The 15,409-nt window shown below is 28.8% G+C and overlaps 1 protein-coding gene across 1 annotated transcript in view; it reads left to right on the plus strand.

Moving 5' to 3' along the window:
• The first annotated feature begins 481 nt into the window (after positions 1–481).
• LOC147809883 (uncharacterized) overlaps positions 482–15,409 on the plus strand; it is a 242,108-nt gene continuing 227,180 nt past the window's right edge. The window contains exon 1 of the mRNA XM_087164554.1: positions 482–4,000. Coding sequence (XP_087020680.1) covers positions 2,962–4,000 — 1,039 coding nt within the window. The 5' untranslated portion in view covers positions 482–2,961. The remainder of the gene's footprint in view (positions 4,001–15,409) is intronic.

The following is a 15,409-nucleotide window of genomic DNA, read 5'->3' on the forward strand; positions in this document are numbered from 1 at the left end:
AATATTTGTATTCTAGTCACAACTATGAATGAAATAAAACGATTTTTCGTGATGGGTATTTACATCATTTTTCGCACTGAATCAAAATAACGCTTATTTAATTTTATTTCATAACTTTGAAAATTCTAACTAGTTTCTCTAAAATGAAAAACAGCGCTTCGAATATTACTTTAACATACTTCAATATTTTATGTTTTTTTTCCCGAGTGATCTGTATCTATAAATTTCCCATAACGTTCTAAAATACACACACAAATCATTTTTATCTCCTCAAAAATAGGAAAGTGGGATATGATCATTAGATTTATTTAATCTCAGCATCACTTTTCCCCCGAAGTCTCTTTTCTTCGTGGAGAAGCCGTGCAATTTTCCTATTCAACTCTCAAGTCTCAATCGCTTGGAGGAGTGTAAGTGTTGGCGCAGGCGCGGATTCGCGTCCATTCAACTACCCTCTCTTATGCCGAAGCCTTTCGGTCCAAGCACAGAAGCCAGATCGTAATTCGGAAAGTGAGACGGCGGCACAGGCAGCCGCCAGGTAAAGAATACCATGCGGTTGCTACAAGCTATGTGAGCAACAATATAGAATTCAAACGATTGGTATAAACAGAATTGGATTTGTCCTTTTTTTGGAATACAAAAAAAAGTACGGCGATCGTTTGCAGATTTTTTCGGATATAACATTCGCAGACGAGTGTTATGTGATTCTTGGGATAAACAACCATCTGCTGAGATTTTTAGTGATTGCTTTGGAATATTGTGTTTGTGTTTAAGTGATCGTTTGCTGTCAGTTAATAAGCAGACGATATTAAAGCGCATGCGGCTGAATAAAGCTGATCAATAATATAGTTCAAAAACAGCTGTTGAATTGGCATCCATAAAACACGTGCTTCTAAAAAGCTTTGAATGAATTACGCAATCCCCTCGCCATTGCATTTCGGGGATGAAACAATTCGCTGTTTCTACTGAATACACCACTGAACAGAAAAAAACTCAACTCTGAAATGAAAGTTACTTTTGTTTTGAATTTGTATGTGGAGTCGAAATCTTATGGTTCATTAGATAATTTCCAGTTACATAAATTTAAAATTAAACAGAATCCTAACGTTCTCCCTAGCGGTAGTATTTTCAATTCATCTTTTGATTTTTGCCAGGTGAATTTATTATAGAGAATTTCTCTATTTATTTAACAAAATATACTCTTTCAATTTGTTCTTTTTGTTTATTCATCTAATATTTCAATTTGTTTAAAGGTTGCTTAAAAGAAATCAAAGTTTCTTTTTTCTATGCTTGCTCTAGCAGTATCGAAATATTTACATTTTATTATCATATGCATTCCAAAATCTGATCAAATTTACCATTTCAGATTTTATATACAAGCAAATTGTTTACATATGAAAATTATAAACGTTAAAAATGTTCATTGGTAACATTTTTATGCTTGCACGAGAGAATTTAAATAATTGATTATTGTTTTTGTTTCGTTTTCTTTTAAAACAAAATTTACTCGCTTTTTCCAGTTCAATTTGCTAATGGTATAGACAATAATGAGTCTGATCTAGCTTTGTTCAATATATTTCAAATTTAAAATATTCGTAGTTATCTTATTCGAAGCTTTTCTAAGCGTTATATCTTTTTCGATGTAAATTTTATGTTTACATTGATTATTTCCTTTAAAGCTTGAATTTCAGAATGCTTCGTAGTTTAAGATATTGTCGCTTAACATTCAAATATGATCATACTTTTGAACTTTTGCTTATTAAATCCTCTCATATAAAAATCTGAAGAAATTTAATGTTTTCCTCAAGTAGAGATCTTGTTCGTAGTTTCGTTGATACATTCCTTGATCTGTAGGGCGAATTTTATCTTTAGAGATACAACAATATTGATACGTTTAAAAACAAGCAAATTATTTACAGATCAGAACCGAACTTGCATGGTTTTTCTAGAAACTCTATTTACTGCCATAGAAACATATATTTACTACCAAGTTGAGACTAACAATTAATCAAAACATATCTATTAAATAGAAAGTTGCCAACTTTTAGTCCATCCTAAAAGGTTTCCAATTTAAGCATATCAACTAGTTCATATAGTAAATATTTCCTAAGGATATCCTAAGGATATCGATATCCTTAGGAGTCTATTTTTGAGATTAAGGCTAACAGCAATACAACTAGTTAAGAGCAATACATATATACATACAGAGTATAAACTATTTTAAAGGTTATATTATTCACCAGTAAAGAGAACATTTTGATATGAAAACTAAAATGGAAATTTATAAAAAAGCAATATCTTGCAGAATCTTACTTTTAGAAGATTTTTAAACAATGTTTTGGAATGCTAGATATTGTAAGTATCACCATTGTTAATCTTTACAAGTCTGTACCAGATCAAAGATCGTACGAGCTTAAGGATTTATTAAGATTGGTTGAAGAAATCGGTGGTTAACTGTAAAAATTTTCTATAAGAAAAAAATAGAAAACTATTTCCAAAGAGTTTATTGAAGACATGTGTACAATTTTCTCCACACGGAATTGACATATACTTTGAAATTTTCTTCCTAACATACTTTTAACTCATTTTCGCATAGTCATTTATTTAACTTCGATTCTTCTAAGAAAAACTGATTGAAAAAAATAATTTAATCTATGATTAATACTTTCTAACTCCTATCAGGGCACTATCTATATTTTTGTAAAATAAAAATACTTCTCAATTTATCTCATCTCTGTAGCTATGGAATATTCAAATTAATACTAGATTAACTGCTTACATTGTTTATTCCAAAGCACTTATTGATTTTCAACTGAAGCATATATGAAATAGTCACTTTTTAATTTGTACTTGTAGAACATCCAAATTAATGATAGATTATTTGTTCATTTCATGTGCATAGATTGATTTTCAACTGAAGTAAATGTGAAATCGTCAATTGGAATTGTCCAATTTCAAATCGACATGGATAACTCAGAGCCTGGACCAAGCAATGCACAAGTCCCTGTTATCAAACAGGATGTTGTCACCTCGGAGGAAGAGAGTGGTTCCATTCCCTATGTCGATAGTCCAGAATCTCCTCCTGGAGTTCCTGGAATAAATATCAGGAAAGCTAGTATCGCAGCTCAGCAACAACTCCATGATGGTATAATCCTGTTGATTACTAGCGACTCGGAGAGTCAACGGTCACCGAACGGCTCAATCGCTGCTTCTCAACATCCACTGTCAGAGTTTTACTTGTTACCTCTCCCTCCCGATGCTTCGGGGAACAGAAGATATTCCCTACAGGATCGTTCGGGAAAAGACCATCACCATCACCCTGAAAGAAAAGCTTCCTGCCCAGATACAGAGCTACATGTCAGTCCTGATAGGAGCAGGAGGGGCAGTTCCTGCAGCAATCGCAAATCAGATTTGGACATCAGCAAAGATCGCTTGACTCCAACTTCTTTTTCCAGCAGGCGTTCCAGCAACGCGAGTGCATGCCATTCCAGAAGATCCTCCAACTGCAGCACGGGTGGTGGTCACCACAGGAGGAGGTCGAGCAACTGCACCAGCTGCAGTCGGAGATCCAGCAACAGTAGTGTCAGCCACAGTAGGAGATCTAGCTCTGCTAGTCACAGATCGAGTCCTCCCAGTCACGGCAGTCGCAGATCCAGCAACTGCAGTCGGAGGTCGTCTCACTTTGACTCGGACGAAGAGTCTTTTCTTCACCACCATCACCACCACAGTCACAGGGGATCCAGAACCAGTTTGGATCCCCTGCACCGAGGCTCAGCGGCCTCAGTCGAGATTGGTGGTTTTCGCCGTGGCTCACACCTGCCTCTTTCTTACGAGGAGAAAGGGGAACTGGATGAAAGAGAAGAGCTGGAGATGGGTGGCATACCGCCCAGGCACAGGCGGATTATCATCATGATCATCGGATCTGTTTCCATTTTCATCTTAGTCATGTCTGTTGTACTCATTGCTGTGTCCTTGACCCTCTCACCAACAATAGATGATTTAGGTGAGTCTTTACTATTTATTTACTTTAATATGGTTTTTCGAAGCTAAATAAAAAAAAGCCACAGTTTAGGTGCATTACACTCAAAACAAAGGGATGATATTAAACTATATATATATCATTTGACAGAGAAAATTATCTGGGCTTAAGAACTGACAAATAGCCTAAAGATTTTAAAAAATATTAATTTTTTTTTAAAAAAAATCGCCAGTTTGGCGACATTTTTCACCTAGATGAAAATTATCAAAATCCCTGGCTTGTTCTCAAGTGTTAGCAAATTTTTATGAAGTCAGTTAATGCAGCAGGGGAATAAGTTTTTAAATATTAAAAAAAATTAGACCAGGTTTTCATTTCATGCTCACCAAATTGTGGCTTTTCTCCGCATTGACTTTTCGTGCCATTTTCAGAATAAGCATAGATAGCACCTGTATAGATAGGCTAAACTTGACGTAACAGTCAGAACAACTGTTGCTAACTCCTTATCAGTTATGAGAATAGCATGTTATTCGCAAAAAAGTATCAGTTCATATGAAGACGAACCTTCGAAAAACATTCTAATATTATAATTTACCTTATTAACCATATTGGATCTAATTTGATATTGCTCAATTATTTTATAACGAAATACTCATTCATTTATTAGTTCTGTTTATTTTATGCAACTATGATAAAAGGTAGTTTTAGTTGTTGTAAATTGTATGATGTACTCATGCAAAAATTTACAACCAAAAAAAAATACTTTGAAGGAAGAAAGTATGGTCGTTAATGGCATGAAACTAAGTTATACGATTTTAATTATTGAGAGTTCACGAGAGTTTTAATAAAAACATACATATATTAACAATTGTGTTTTTATTTTTCTGATACGAATACTGTTTCGAATGAAACTAGGTTTGCTAAGTTAGTTCCTGATAGTAAAAAAGAACATACTAACAATTGTACAATTTTTCAGATACAGAAGTAGTTTAGCATGTACATTGGTTTACTAAGTTAGTTAGTCATAAAATGTGAATGTTAATTAATGGTATAGCATGGTTTGGAGTTAATGTTAGTTATAATGCCATAGCATTAGTTGATTACCGAACGTTAATCGCGAATATGTTTTATCGTTTGTCTGATATTCTGTGTAGAGGGATTTAGTTAGATGGAACGTTCGATTGTTTATAATGATCGTTCGTATACCCAACAGGAAATTAAATCTTCGTCTATATCATAAATGAAAACAGTAGCTCTTTACGTTTATTATACCACGCTGAATTATAAAACGATAAAGAAAATATCTGCATTATTTCTGCTTTGAAAATATCGGCTGTTTTTAAAAATTTGCGATTATATTGAACAAACCAGGTCCCTGGATAAATAATAAAGGAAATTTTCTTGAAGTTATTATTTTTCGGTCTTCTCGATTCTCATCAAATAATCATGTGAGATACACGCCCAGAAATAAATACTTCTTTAAATAAACATTAATAAATATCGCTTTATTTTTTCACAAAGGGTGATTGATGATTTTCGTGTTTATTTTTGTGCTTATAGAGATCAATTCAGCAAAGAAAAACTCATTTCATTAATTATACATTTTCTGGTGTTATCAGGAAGAAATGGATCCGGTGTTATCAGGAAGGTTTAGATAACACTGGGGAGCAAATTTTATGTGGCATTAATGCAAGTATTTAATTTCATCTAATTCGAGTGTGTCAAAATTAGTTTTGTTCGGAAAGCTATACATTTTTTTCAAAATGATATTTTAAATATAGTTTATTTTTTAACTGAATGTACAAGTTTATAAAGAATGTGTAGGCTTATGTACGTACATATACATGTACGTCTGATCTTTTGAGAATAGCACTAAAAACAAAAAGCATGATTTTATCATATCACATCACATATTTAAAGGTATTGTTGCCTTCTTTTCACCACTCTCTAAGTAGCAAAGAAGTGGGGGAACTTAATTTTAAATAATAAAAATAATAATACTGAACAATAAAACTAATTCTAAAAATATAATTCTGAATAGGAATATAAAGTTGAAATTTTTAAAAACTATGATTGTAGGAAGAAACTGATTGTATATTTGACGTCAGCCCAACGAAAACACTTAATATGCTTTCAAGAATTTCATACAACAGGAAAAATATGTTCCCATGTGTAATCTCATAATGAACAAATTTTAAATTTTTTTTCTTACATTTAACGAACAATAGATAAGACAAATAATTATATAAGCATTGTAAATGTCTTTATAACTGGCTGCGATGAAAGATTTGCAAAGTATTATTCCTTTTCACTTATGTCATTTTGTAGGTCTAAAAAACAGAAACTGGATCGTTTGTGACAATCTTTCATTTCTTCCATTCGAAAATTAAAATAAACAATGATAAGAAAAATCAAATAATAGCTTAAATAGTGTATTTTCGTAATTATCATGAAATTTGCGATTGCATTAATATCGGGAAATTTGCCAATATTTTTAACACTTTGAATCTTTATATAGTTATTAGTCTTATATTTATTCCTATACTCCCGTGAGTGAGTTCGAAGTTTCTTATGGTTATTTTCGTGCTCAATTAAGTAATCAGTAGCTGGTTTTTTCATTACATGTTTTCGCTGCTCAATTGCCCTTCCTAGAAGAAAAAGGCATAATGATATTGATATGCCATCAATCGGCACAATTTTTTCATTAAACTAGGAATCTGCGCCTCTTGATTGCCATGCTCACCAAACCCCATAATTGTTTTTCATTCACCTTTATTTTCACAAAATCATGGAACATTTTGTTGTTTTCAAAACGTAGAATTACTGTAGCTTTGAGTAAGAAAATTTTGTCAATACGTAACGAAATAGATGATTACTTAGAATTATAAAATAAAGCTTCACTCTAAATGTTAAGATTTATATTAACTAGTAATCTCCTCACCCTTAATTTGGTACTTTTGATTAACAGCAACTCGAGAGCGAGCGAGCTTATACAATATAAAAATAATGACTTTGTGTCGGGAAAAAAAAATTTTCTGCAACAATTGATAAATAGTAAATGTTTAAAAAAAAGAGTATCTCAAAAAAATTCACGAAAAAGCACTTAAAATTTTAATAGTTTTTGAATAAATTAGAATTTCGGGACAAAATTTACTTTAAATACGCAAATACAAATGGTTTTTTCAGCAAGTCAAATTTCAACTCAATAGTTGCATTTCAGCGGGCTACACATCGATCAAAAGCGATATTTTTCCGACTATAAATTCACAAACTAAGTGCCGATTATTTCGTTGTATTCCCTGTATTGTTTTCTAAATACTTTAGTGATTTCAAATTTCTAAGTCTAGTAGATTTTGTGCAGTAAGGCAAAATATTACGTAGAAAAAAGAAGATGTAAGAAAAATGTGCAAATTAAGCGCATTTTACACAGACATGCACACACACATATATATATACACATAATATGAAAAAGAAAAGAAATTTTATATTAAAATTTCAAACAAATATGATAATCTCAACTCTACAAGTTTGTGACCGTATGGTATTTTTTCCCAACAAGTTCATCAATTAATAATACTTATAATATACTTATACTATATAATATAATAATACTTAATAATAATACTTATAATTAATAATATATATATATATATATATATATATATATATATATATATATATATATATATATATATATATATATATATATATATATATATATATATATATATATATATATATATATATATATATATATATATATATATATATATATATATATATATATATATATTTACATATATATATATTTATATATATATTAATCTTGCTGCAAGTATATAGAACTCATAAAATAAGTTCAATATTTAGAGAAAACATGGAAAAAATTACAAAATAATAAAAAATGACAAAGAAAAATATTAAAATAAAATAAAATAACACAATAAAAAAATAGTACTAATACTCACCCAATTAAACCTGGCACCATTTGCTCCAACTACTTAATAATTATTAAGGAAGGTTTTTCTTGGATTATCACTAACAATCAACCGATTTTAGAATTTATTGAACATAATGAAATTAATTCTATTGCGACTTTTGATTTCCAGGATCTTTTTAATAACATAAACTGAAATATTTCAAAACTAAAATATTTCCTTTTGAGTTATTACTATGATTTTAAAAATATCCTTAATTGCGATTTTTATTATTGGGAAATTCTAATTAATTTTTGTCTTTTTAATAATTATCTTTACAATGAAAAATATTTTTTCTTCAAATTGATGGAATACGATAAGGATCTAATTTTTTGTCTCTCTTAGCTAACTTATTTTTGCATCATTGTGAAAAAAATTGTACTCTTAATATTAAATTTGTCTTGAGATTTATTGATGATTTAATTATCTATAATTTTCAAGATAGTACAATTTTATTAAATAATATTTTCCCCGAAGAATTAATCTTGCTTCGTAATCATGATGATAATATTAATTTTTTTTTCTTGGATTTGGGTATTATAAAAGAAGAAAATATCTGCTTTGTAGATTTATACGATAAAAGAAATGATTTTAATTTTAGTATAAATAAAGTAATTACTTGGAATTCTAATGTTTCTTAATACATCTTTTTAGATACCAATTTTAATCAAATGAATAGAAATAAAAGAATATGAAGTACTGTTTATTTATCCAAAAAACAAATAATTAATCTCTTTCAAAATTTGATAAAAAAATGGATACCCAACTAAAGTAATTAAATGCTATTTAAAATCTTTGACTTAATTGTATGTTATTATAAATAAATTTACTAAAACCGTCTTTGTTAATTTATATCATTTTTATCATGTGCATTTCCATTTCAGGCTAATCCGTGGCTAAAAACGGGCAATTCGTATTTTTTTTCCTCTCTCTCTTTTTCTTAAAGAAATGCTAATTTTCTAAAATCATTAAAATCGTATAATTAAATATCAGCCTTATCAATTATAAACTTCTTAAAATTATCCAGTATAAAGTTACCTTGCGCACATTCATTTTCGTACAAATCCTTGGTAACTAACAAATCAAACGTGTTTCAGTACAGCAGTAAGAACGAGCTATAAAACAAAAACCCTCTATTTACGCTTTTACCTCAATTTACGCATCTGTTTTCATGTTTTGCAATCTGGCAATCTTATTACGAAAATGTTTTAAATCATTCTTGAAAATTTTCCCGTACTTGTAAGTTCATTTGAATTCGCTGCTCGTTTAATAGACTTCGCTTTGTGTTTTATCCTGTTTTTTCTTTACATTTTATTTTCTGTTTTTCACATGATATTTATCACTTAATGTGTTAAGTTTTGTTTCAAAAAAATTTTTGAATGCTCCCCACACTATTGTATTGATATATTTTGCTTCGGCTATTTTGATACAATATTAGAAAGCACTCCTTTTTGTGGATATAATAGTGTGAGCTGATGAAGATATTATGTCTTTATTTTTCTGGATTTTTTTTTTGAAAAAAAAACTTTTTTTTCACCGGTTTTTTATTGAATTTTTTTATACATATTATGCTATTTAATTTAACTTCATTTTAATAATTTTCTTCTTCTCTTTACCTTATTTTGTAATTTTTTCCATGTTTTCTCTATATTTTGAACTTATGTACATATGTATACAGGATAACGGTACTTATGTAAGATAGAAAAAAATATTGAAATTGATCGACTTTCTTAAATTATTAAAATGAAAAATAAGAAAAAAATTAAAAAATAAGAATTTTTCAAATTTTTAGACGGATATTAGAGATGCGAGGCACAGACATCTTAAAAATCATGGCGTTTTTTTATTTTTTTATTTAAATTCAAAAGTTTGATAACAAATTATAAAGAAATCCATACTGAACTTACAAGGTAGGATAGAATTTTTCAGGACTTTTTTTCTCAATGAACATCTTTTTTTACAACTTTTTAATGATATGTCTCATTTTCTTATTTCCTTTTAAAAAATAACGCCTTGAAATTTGGATACATATATATATATATATATATATATATATATATATATATATATATATATATATATATATATATATATATATATATATATATATATATATATATATATATAATTTTAAATAATTCAATTAGTTTTTATGGAATTTTGTATTTTTTAATAGAAATGATTTCAATGAATAATAAAAAAGAATAATTTTCAGTAAGTTTTCAATTCTTTAATCTTAAATAACAAAATTAATTTTTAAAAAAAGCATAATATTTTCTTTTATCTAACAAATTAAACTATGTAAAAATTCTTATATAAAAATTAGTTTATGTATAATTTTTTGGAAATTTGTACATAAAATTGAAAATTTCTGTAATTTATTCTTGTTATTCTTAAAAAAAGTTTTATGCAGAAAAAATTTAATGTAGATATAAAAATTTTATGTAGAAACTATTTTATATACTACATTTTTACGCATATATTTTTAAACAGAAATTATTTTAAACAAAAAGTTCTGGACATTTTTACTTCAATTGATATCTTTGAAACTTCCTGTGAATTCTGGAATGTGCTTAAGTCTTTGTCAGGGGTGGTATTTAGGAATAATTTTCTAAACGTTTCTTATAATTGGAAAGGAAAGTGCAGCTGCAAGTAAAAGGAAAGTTTAACTAGTAAATGAAGACATATTGCTATTGATGTTCAATTCCGTATGCTTATAATTCTGAACCCAACCCAGAAGACATGGGAACCTCTGTTTCAAAGCTGTGGGAAAAACAAGCCTTCGTGTAGGGCATTTTTATGGAATCAACTCGGATGTAGAAAATGTACAATAGTGAGATCGATTTCTTTTTAAAAATCCGCATAATAAACGTATTTTTCCGAAAAAATACGTTTATTTAACGTATAATAAACGTATTTTTCCGAAAAAATACGTTTATTATACGTTTATTATTTATTATCTAAAATTTTAATTATTGCTTTAAGACTTCTTACATGTAGTTAATACCTAGATTTTTTTAAACATTTTAGCTATTGTTATACCTGATATTTAAACACTCGTGATCATAACAGATTCCTATGTCATTAAAGTATTTTACATAAAATTATTTACCTTCCTATGTCATTAAGGTGTTTTAATAACTTGGAATAAAACATTAGCGTGATACCTTGCTGATTAAAAATAATGCAGGAATTTTTTTTTCCACTTTTGAATTATTGGACTGTTAATTTAAAAAATTTATGCATTTGATATTTCAAGATATGAAAATACCTTAATACATAGGTAAGGAAATTAGATATTTAAAGGTCAGGAATTACGAACACTATCTGAAATGTTAGGAAATCTATTTATGAATAACATGTAAGATAAATATTTCAAATCTGTTATTAAATTTTTATATATTTTTGATTAAAATCGTTTTGAACAACAGCGTATTTCCATAAAAACGCTTGTGTTAAGATGATTTTTCTTAAAAATAATTCGATCTTGTTGTATATTTTCCACATTAGTTCCTGTTGAGAATTTTTTCCTTCAAAACGTCTAATAAGAATTTTTTCCTACAAATGTCTTAATGAGACACGAAGTATTGACAAGGTAACTTCCTCTGAATTGGAAGACAACATCATGGGACTGCGGAGGACATGGAATCAGAAAGACATCATCGTGACTATTTCTTTCATATCATCATGGAGCTGGGAAGATTATGGAACATCATGGAACCGTATAGTTTGTCTAAAGTAAGAACTCCCCTAGCTGCTCGTCTGAACTTTTGGCGGTGACTATGGTAACGAGATATAACTATTTCAAGTAGGGTTGAAGGATAATTGTTTATGGCAAGCTTTGGCTGGGGTTGGTGGGAGAAATGGATTCTTTTTCTTCGGTCTATTTTGTTTGCGCTAGAGTGAAGAGAAGCTACCCTCCCTGAAATGCGCTATTCTTGTTTCCATAGCAGCAGACGGCTTCAGACCTTTTGACGAGGGGAGTTCTTACCGTAGACAAACTATAGAGATATCATCATGGTACTTGAGAGATCATGGAACATCATGGAATTAGAAAGATCAAGGTACATCATGAAACTGGAAAGATCATGGTACATCATGGAATCGGAAAGACATCATCATGGAACTAAAAAGATGATAGGACATTATTGAACTAGGAAAGTAACATCATGAAAATGCAAAGAAAATCTCCTGAAAAGAAAAAGATTTCATCAAATACGTGAAAAGAAAACATTTTGAACATGCAATGCAAATTCATGTAATTTAAGAGATCGTGGAACATCTGAAAATAGAAAAATCATTAGAAAACATGGAACTGGAAATGCAATATCTGTGTAATGTGTAGAAATGTAATGTCATTGAATTGAAAATGTAATGTAATGTAAAGGGAGAAGAAATAGCGTGAAAATAAAAAATAAAAATAAATTTAGTAATAGAAGAAATAACATCATGAAAATGGAAAGGCAACAATTTGAAACTGGCAAAAAACAGGATTAAATAATGAAGATAGAAAGATAACGTCAAGTTAATGTTTCCTAGGAGAATAGAGATTGTTAATCAAGTAGACCAAAAAAGCACTACACATAAAAATCATATATATATATATATATATATATATATATATATATATATATATATATATATATATATATATATATATATATATATATATATATATATATATATATATATATATATATATATATATATATATATATATATAAATAAATAAAACTGCATAAAAATGAAACTTGTCAAAATATTTCTCGTAATGAGAGTGTCCACGTGATGGAAAATAACTAATAACGAAAAAGAAATGGAAAAGAATATAATTACAAAAAATGTAGTAAATGTAAAAATCTAATAATAAATGTTAAATTGTAAAAAATTATTAAAAAGAGAAAAAAAAAACTGGCAATTGCAGAGTAGATGATCAGAAACAAACTTATTACCACTATTTGTCAAACATCAGATAAGATTACATGTAAGTAGTTTATATTTTTGGACAATTAATTGCTTTCAAAATTCCGTTAAGAATCATCTTTGATTTGTTTTTCTTTTACATTCATTGTTATTCAATACAGTATTCAATGTATGAAGTCATTGATGTTCAATACAGTATTCAATGTATGAAGTCATTGACATTCAATACAGTATTCAATATATGAAGTATTGATATTCAATACAGTATTCAATATATGAAGTATTGATATTCAATACAGTATTCAATATATGAAGAGCTTTGGGTTAAAACCTGTTACGAAATAATGCTAAATGGAGGTAATAATCTTAAGGATGGAGCTAACATAAAATTTATTTTTAAATGAGAAATAATAAATTTGAAAAATATTGCTTTTCATAAGGAGTAATCAGAAAGCGTCTAGAATTCTTTGTAAATGTTTTATTCAAAATTCAGTTTTTGAAAGTATAAATGCTCCTTTGAGGTTGCAGAATAGCTACCAATCAAAATATTATGTTTCTTCTATTTTGTCTTTACCCTCTCTTAGTAAATTAACATAGTTCAAAATATAGAGAAAACGTGAAAAAAATTACAGAACAATGAAAAAAAGGAAGGAAAAAATTATAAAAATCCGGAAAATAAAGAAAATTTTTTCCCCTTTTTTCGGATTTATATTTTTTCCGGATTTTTATACCGGATTACAAAAAGAAAAATAATAATGGAAAATAATCGGATATATTTCTTAGATATATTAAAAAATACATACATCCGGAAAAGAGGGGAAAAAAATTTTTTTCTTCCTTTTTTTCGGATTCATATATTTTAACCGGATTTAATTATTATTATTATTATTATTTTTCTTTTTTCCCTTCTTTCATTATTTTGTAATTTTTCCATGTTTTCTCCACATTTTGAACCTATTTTATGAGTTCTATTTACTTGCAGCTTGAGTGCAGTAAATAAAACTTATTCCTTTTCTTAATTTTCTTCCGCTTCGTATCTTCTCAGTTCCTTTGCCTGGAGCAAAATGCTTCCGGTAATCTTACCATCATCATTGTTGCAAACTCTAAAAGAACTTCTGATAATACATATGTATTGATACATGTTTAAGATTTCCCCTATCCGAAGAAACTTGAAGATGTGCACTTTAAAAAAAATGTTATGATTTTCCTTACGATAACGACCAATATCTGAGATTGATTTTGACTTGCGAATGCACATATTTTTTTCTCCATACAATATGCAACCAATATATGAAGATTATTTTTGTTAAGAAAATCACTGGTTTGTTGTTTGAACATTCATATTTTAGTAATCAATTTCATTTTGGGATGAATAATCGAAAGAATTAGAATTATGAAATGAGCATTTTTCCTTTACCATTTTTCATTAAATTTCCCTTAAGTACAGAAAAATCAGTAGCCACATTTTACAAAACTTTTTCTCACAACCTTATTTTGAAGGATGAATGGTTGGAATTAGTACGAATTGAAACAGTTTTTCTTTAAATCACAAAGAAATGAAAACTATTGCCACACGTTTAAAGAAGTTTCTTAATTTCGCACTCAACACGACAGATTAGAGCTGCAGATTAGATTAAATGACAATTTAATGAAGGCCTTACTTCGATTTTGCTGTAGATTGACAATGTATATTCTTCTGCCAGGTTTATGTGTAGTGGAAGGCATAATTGCTCACTAATAAATTAATCTTTTAATATGAGACTACTATTGTCTAATTTTTTATAATATTAGTCTCTGTCTGACTGTGTTAGGGTCGCAGACGAATTTACATTTATGAAGATTTTGCTGTAGATTGACACTGTAAATTCTGCTGCCAGGTTTATGTGTGGTGGAAGGTATAATTGCTCACGAATAAATTAATATTTTGATAAGAGACTACTATTGCCTAATTTTTTATAATATTAGTCTCTGTCTGACTGTGTTAGGGTCGCAGACGAATTTACATTTATGAAGATTTTGCTGAAGATTGACACTGTAAATTCTGCTGCCAGGTTTATGTGTGGTGGAAGGTATAATTGCTCACGAATAAATTAATATTTTGATAAGAGACTACTATTGCCTAATTTTTTATAATATTAGTCTCTGTCTGACTGTGTTAGGGTCGCAGACGAATTTACATTTATGAAGATTTTGCTGAAGATTGACACTGTAAATTCTGCTGCCAGGTTTATGTGTGGTGGAAGGTATAATTGCTCACGAATAAATTAATATTTTAATAAGAGACTACTATTGCCTAATTTTTTATAATATTAGTCTCTGTCTGACTGTGTTAGGGTCGCAGACGAATTTACATTTATGAAGATTTTGCTGTAGATTGACACTGTAAATTCTGCTGCCAGGTTTATGTGTGGTGGAAGGTATAATTGCTCACGAATAAATTAATATTTTGATAAGAGACTACTATTGCCTAATTTTTTATAATATTAGTCTCTGTCTGACTGTGTTAGGGTCGCAGACGAATTTACATTTATGAAGA

Source organism: Parasteatoda tepidariorum, chromosome 5, assembly GCF_982258835.1.
Source record: "Parasteatoda tepidariorum strain Cologne lab strain chromosome 5, Ptep-v5.0, whole genome shotgun sequence".
Lineage (NCBI taxonomy): Eukaryota > Metazoa > Arthropoda > Arachnida > Araneae > Theridiidae > Parasteatoda > Parasteatoda tepidariorum.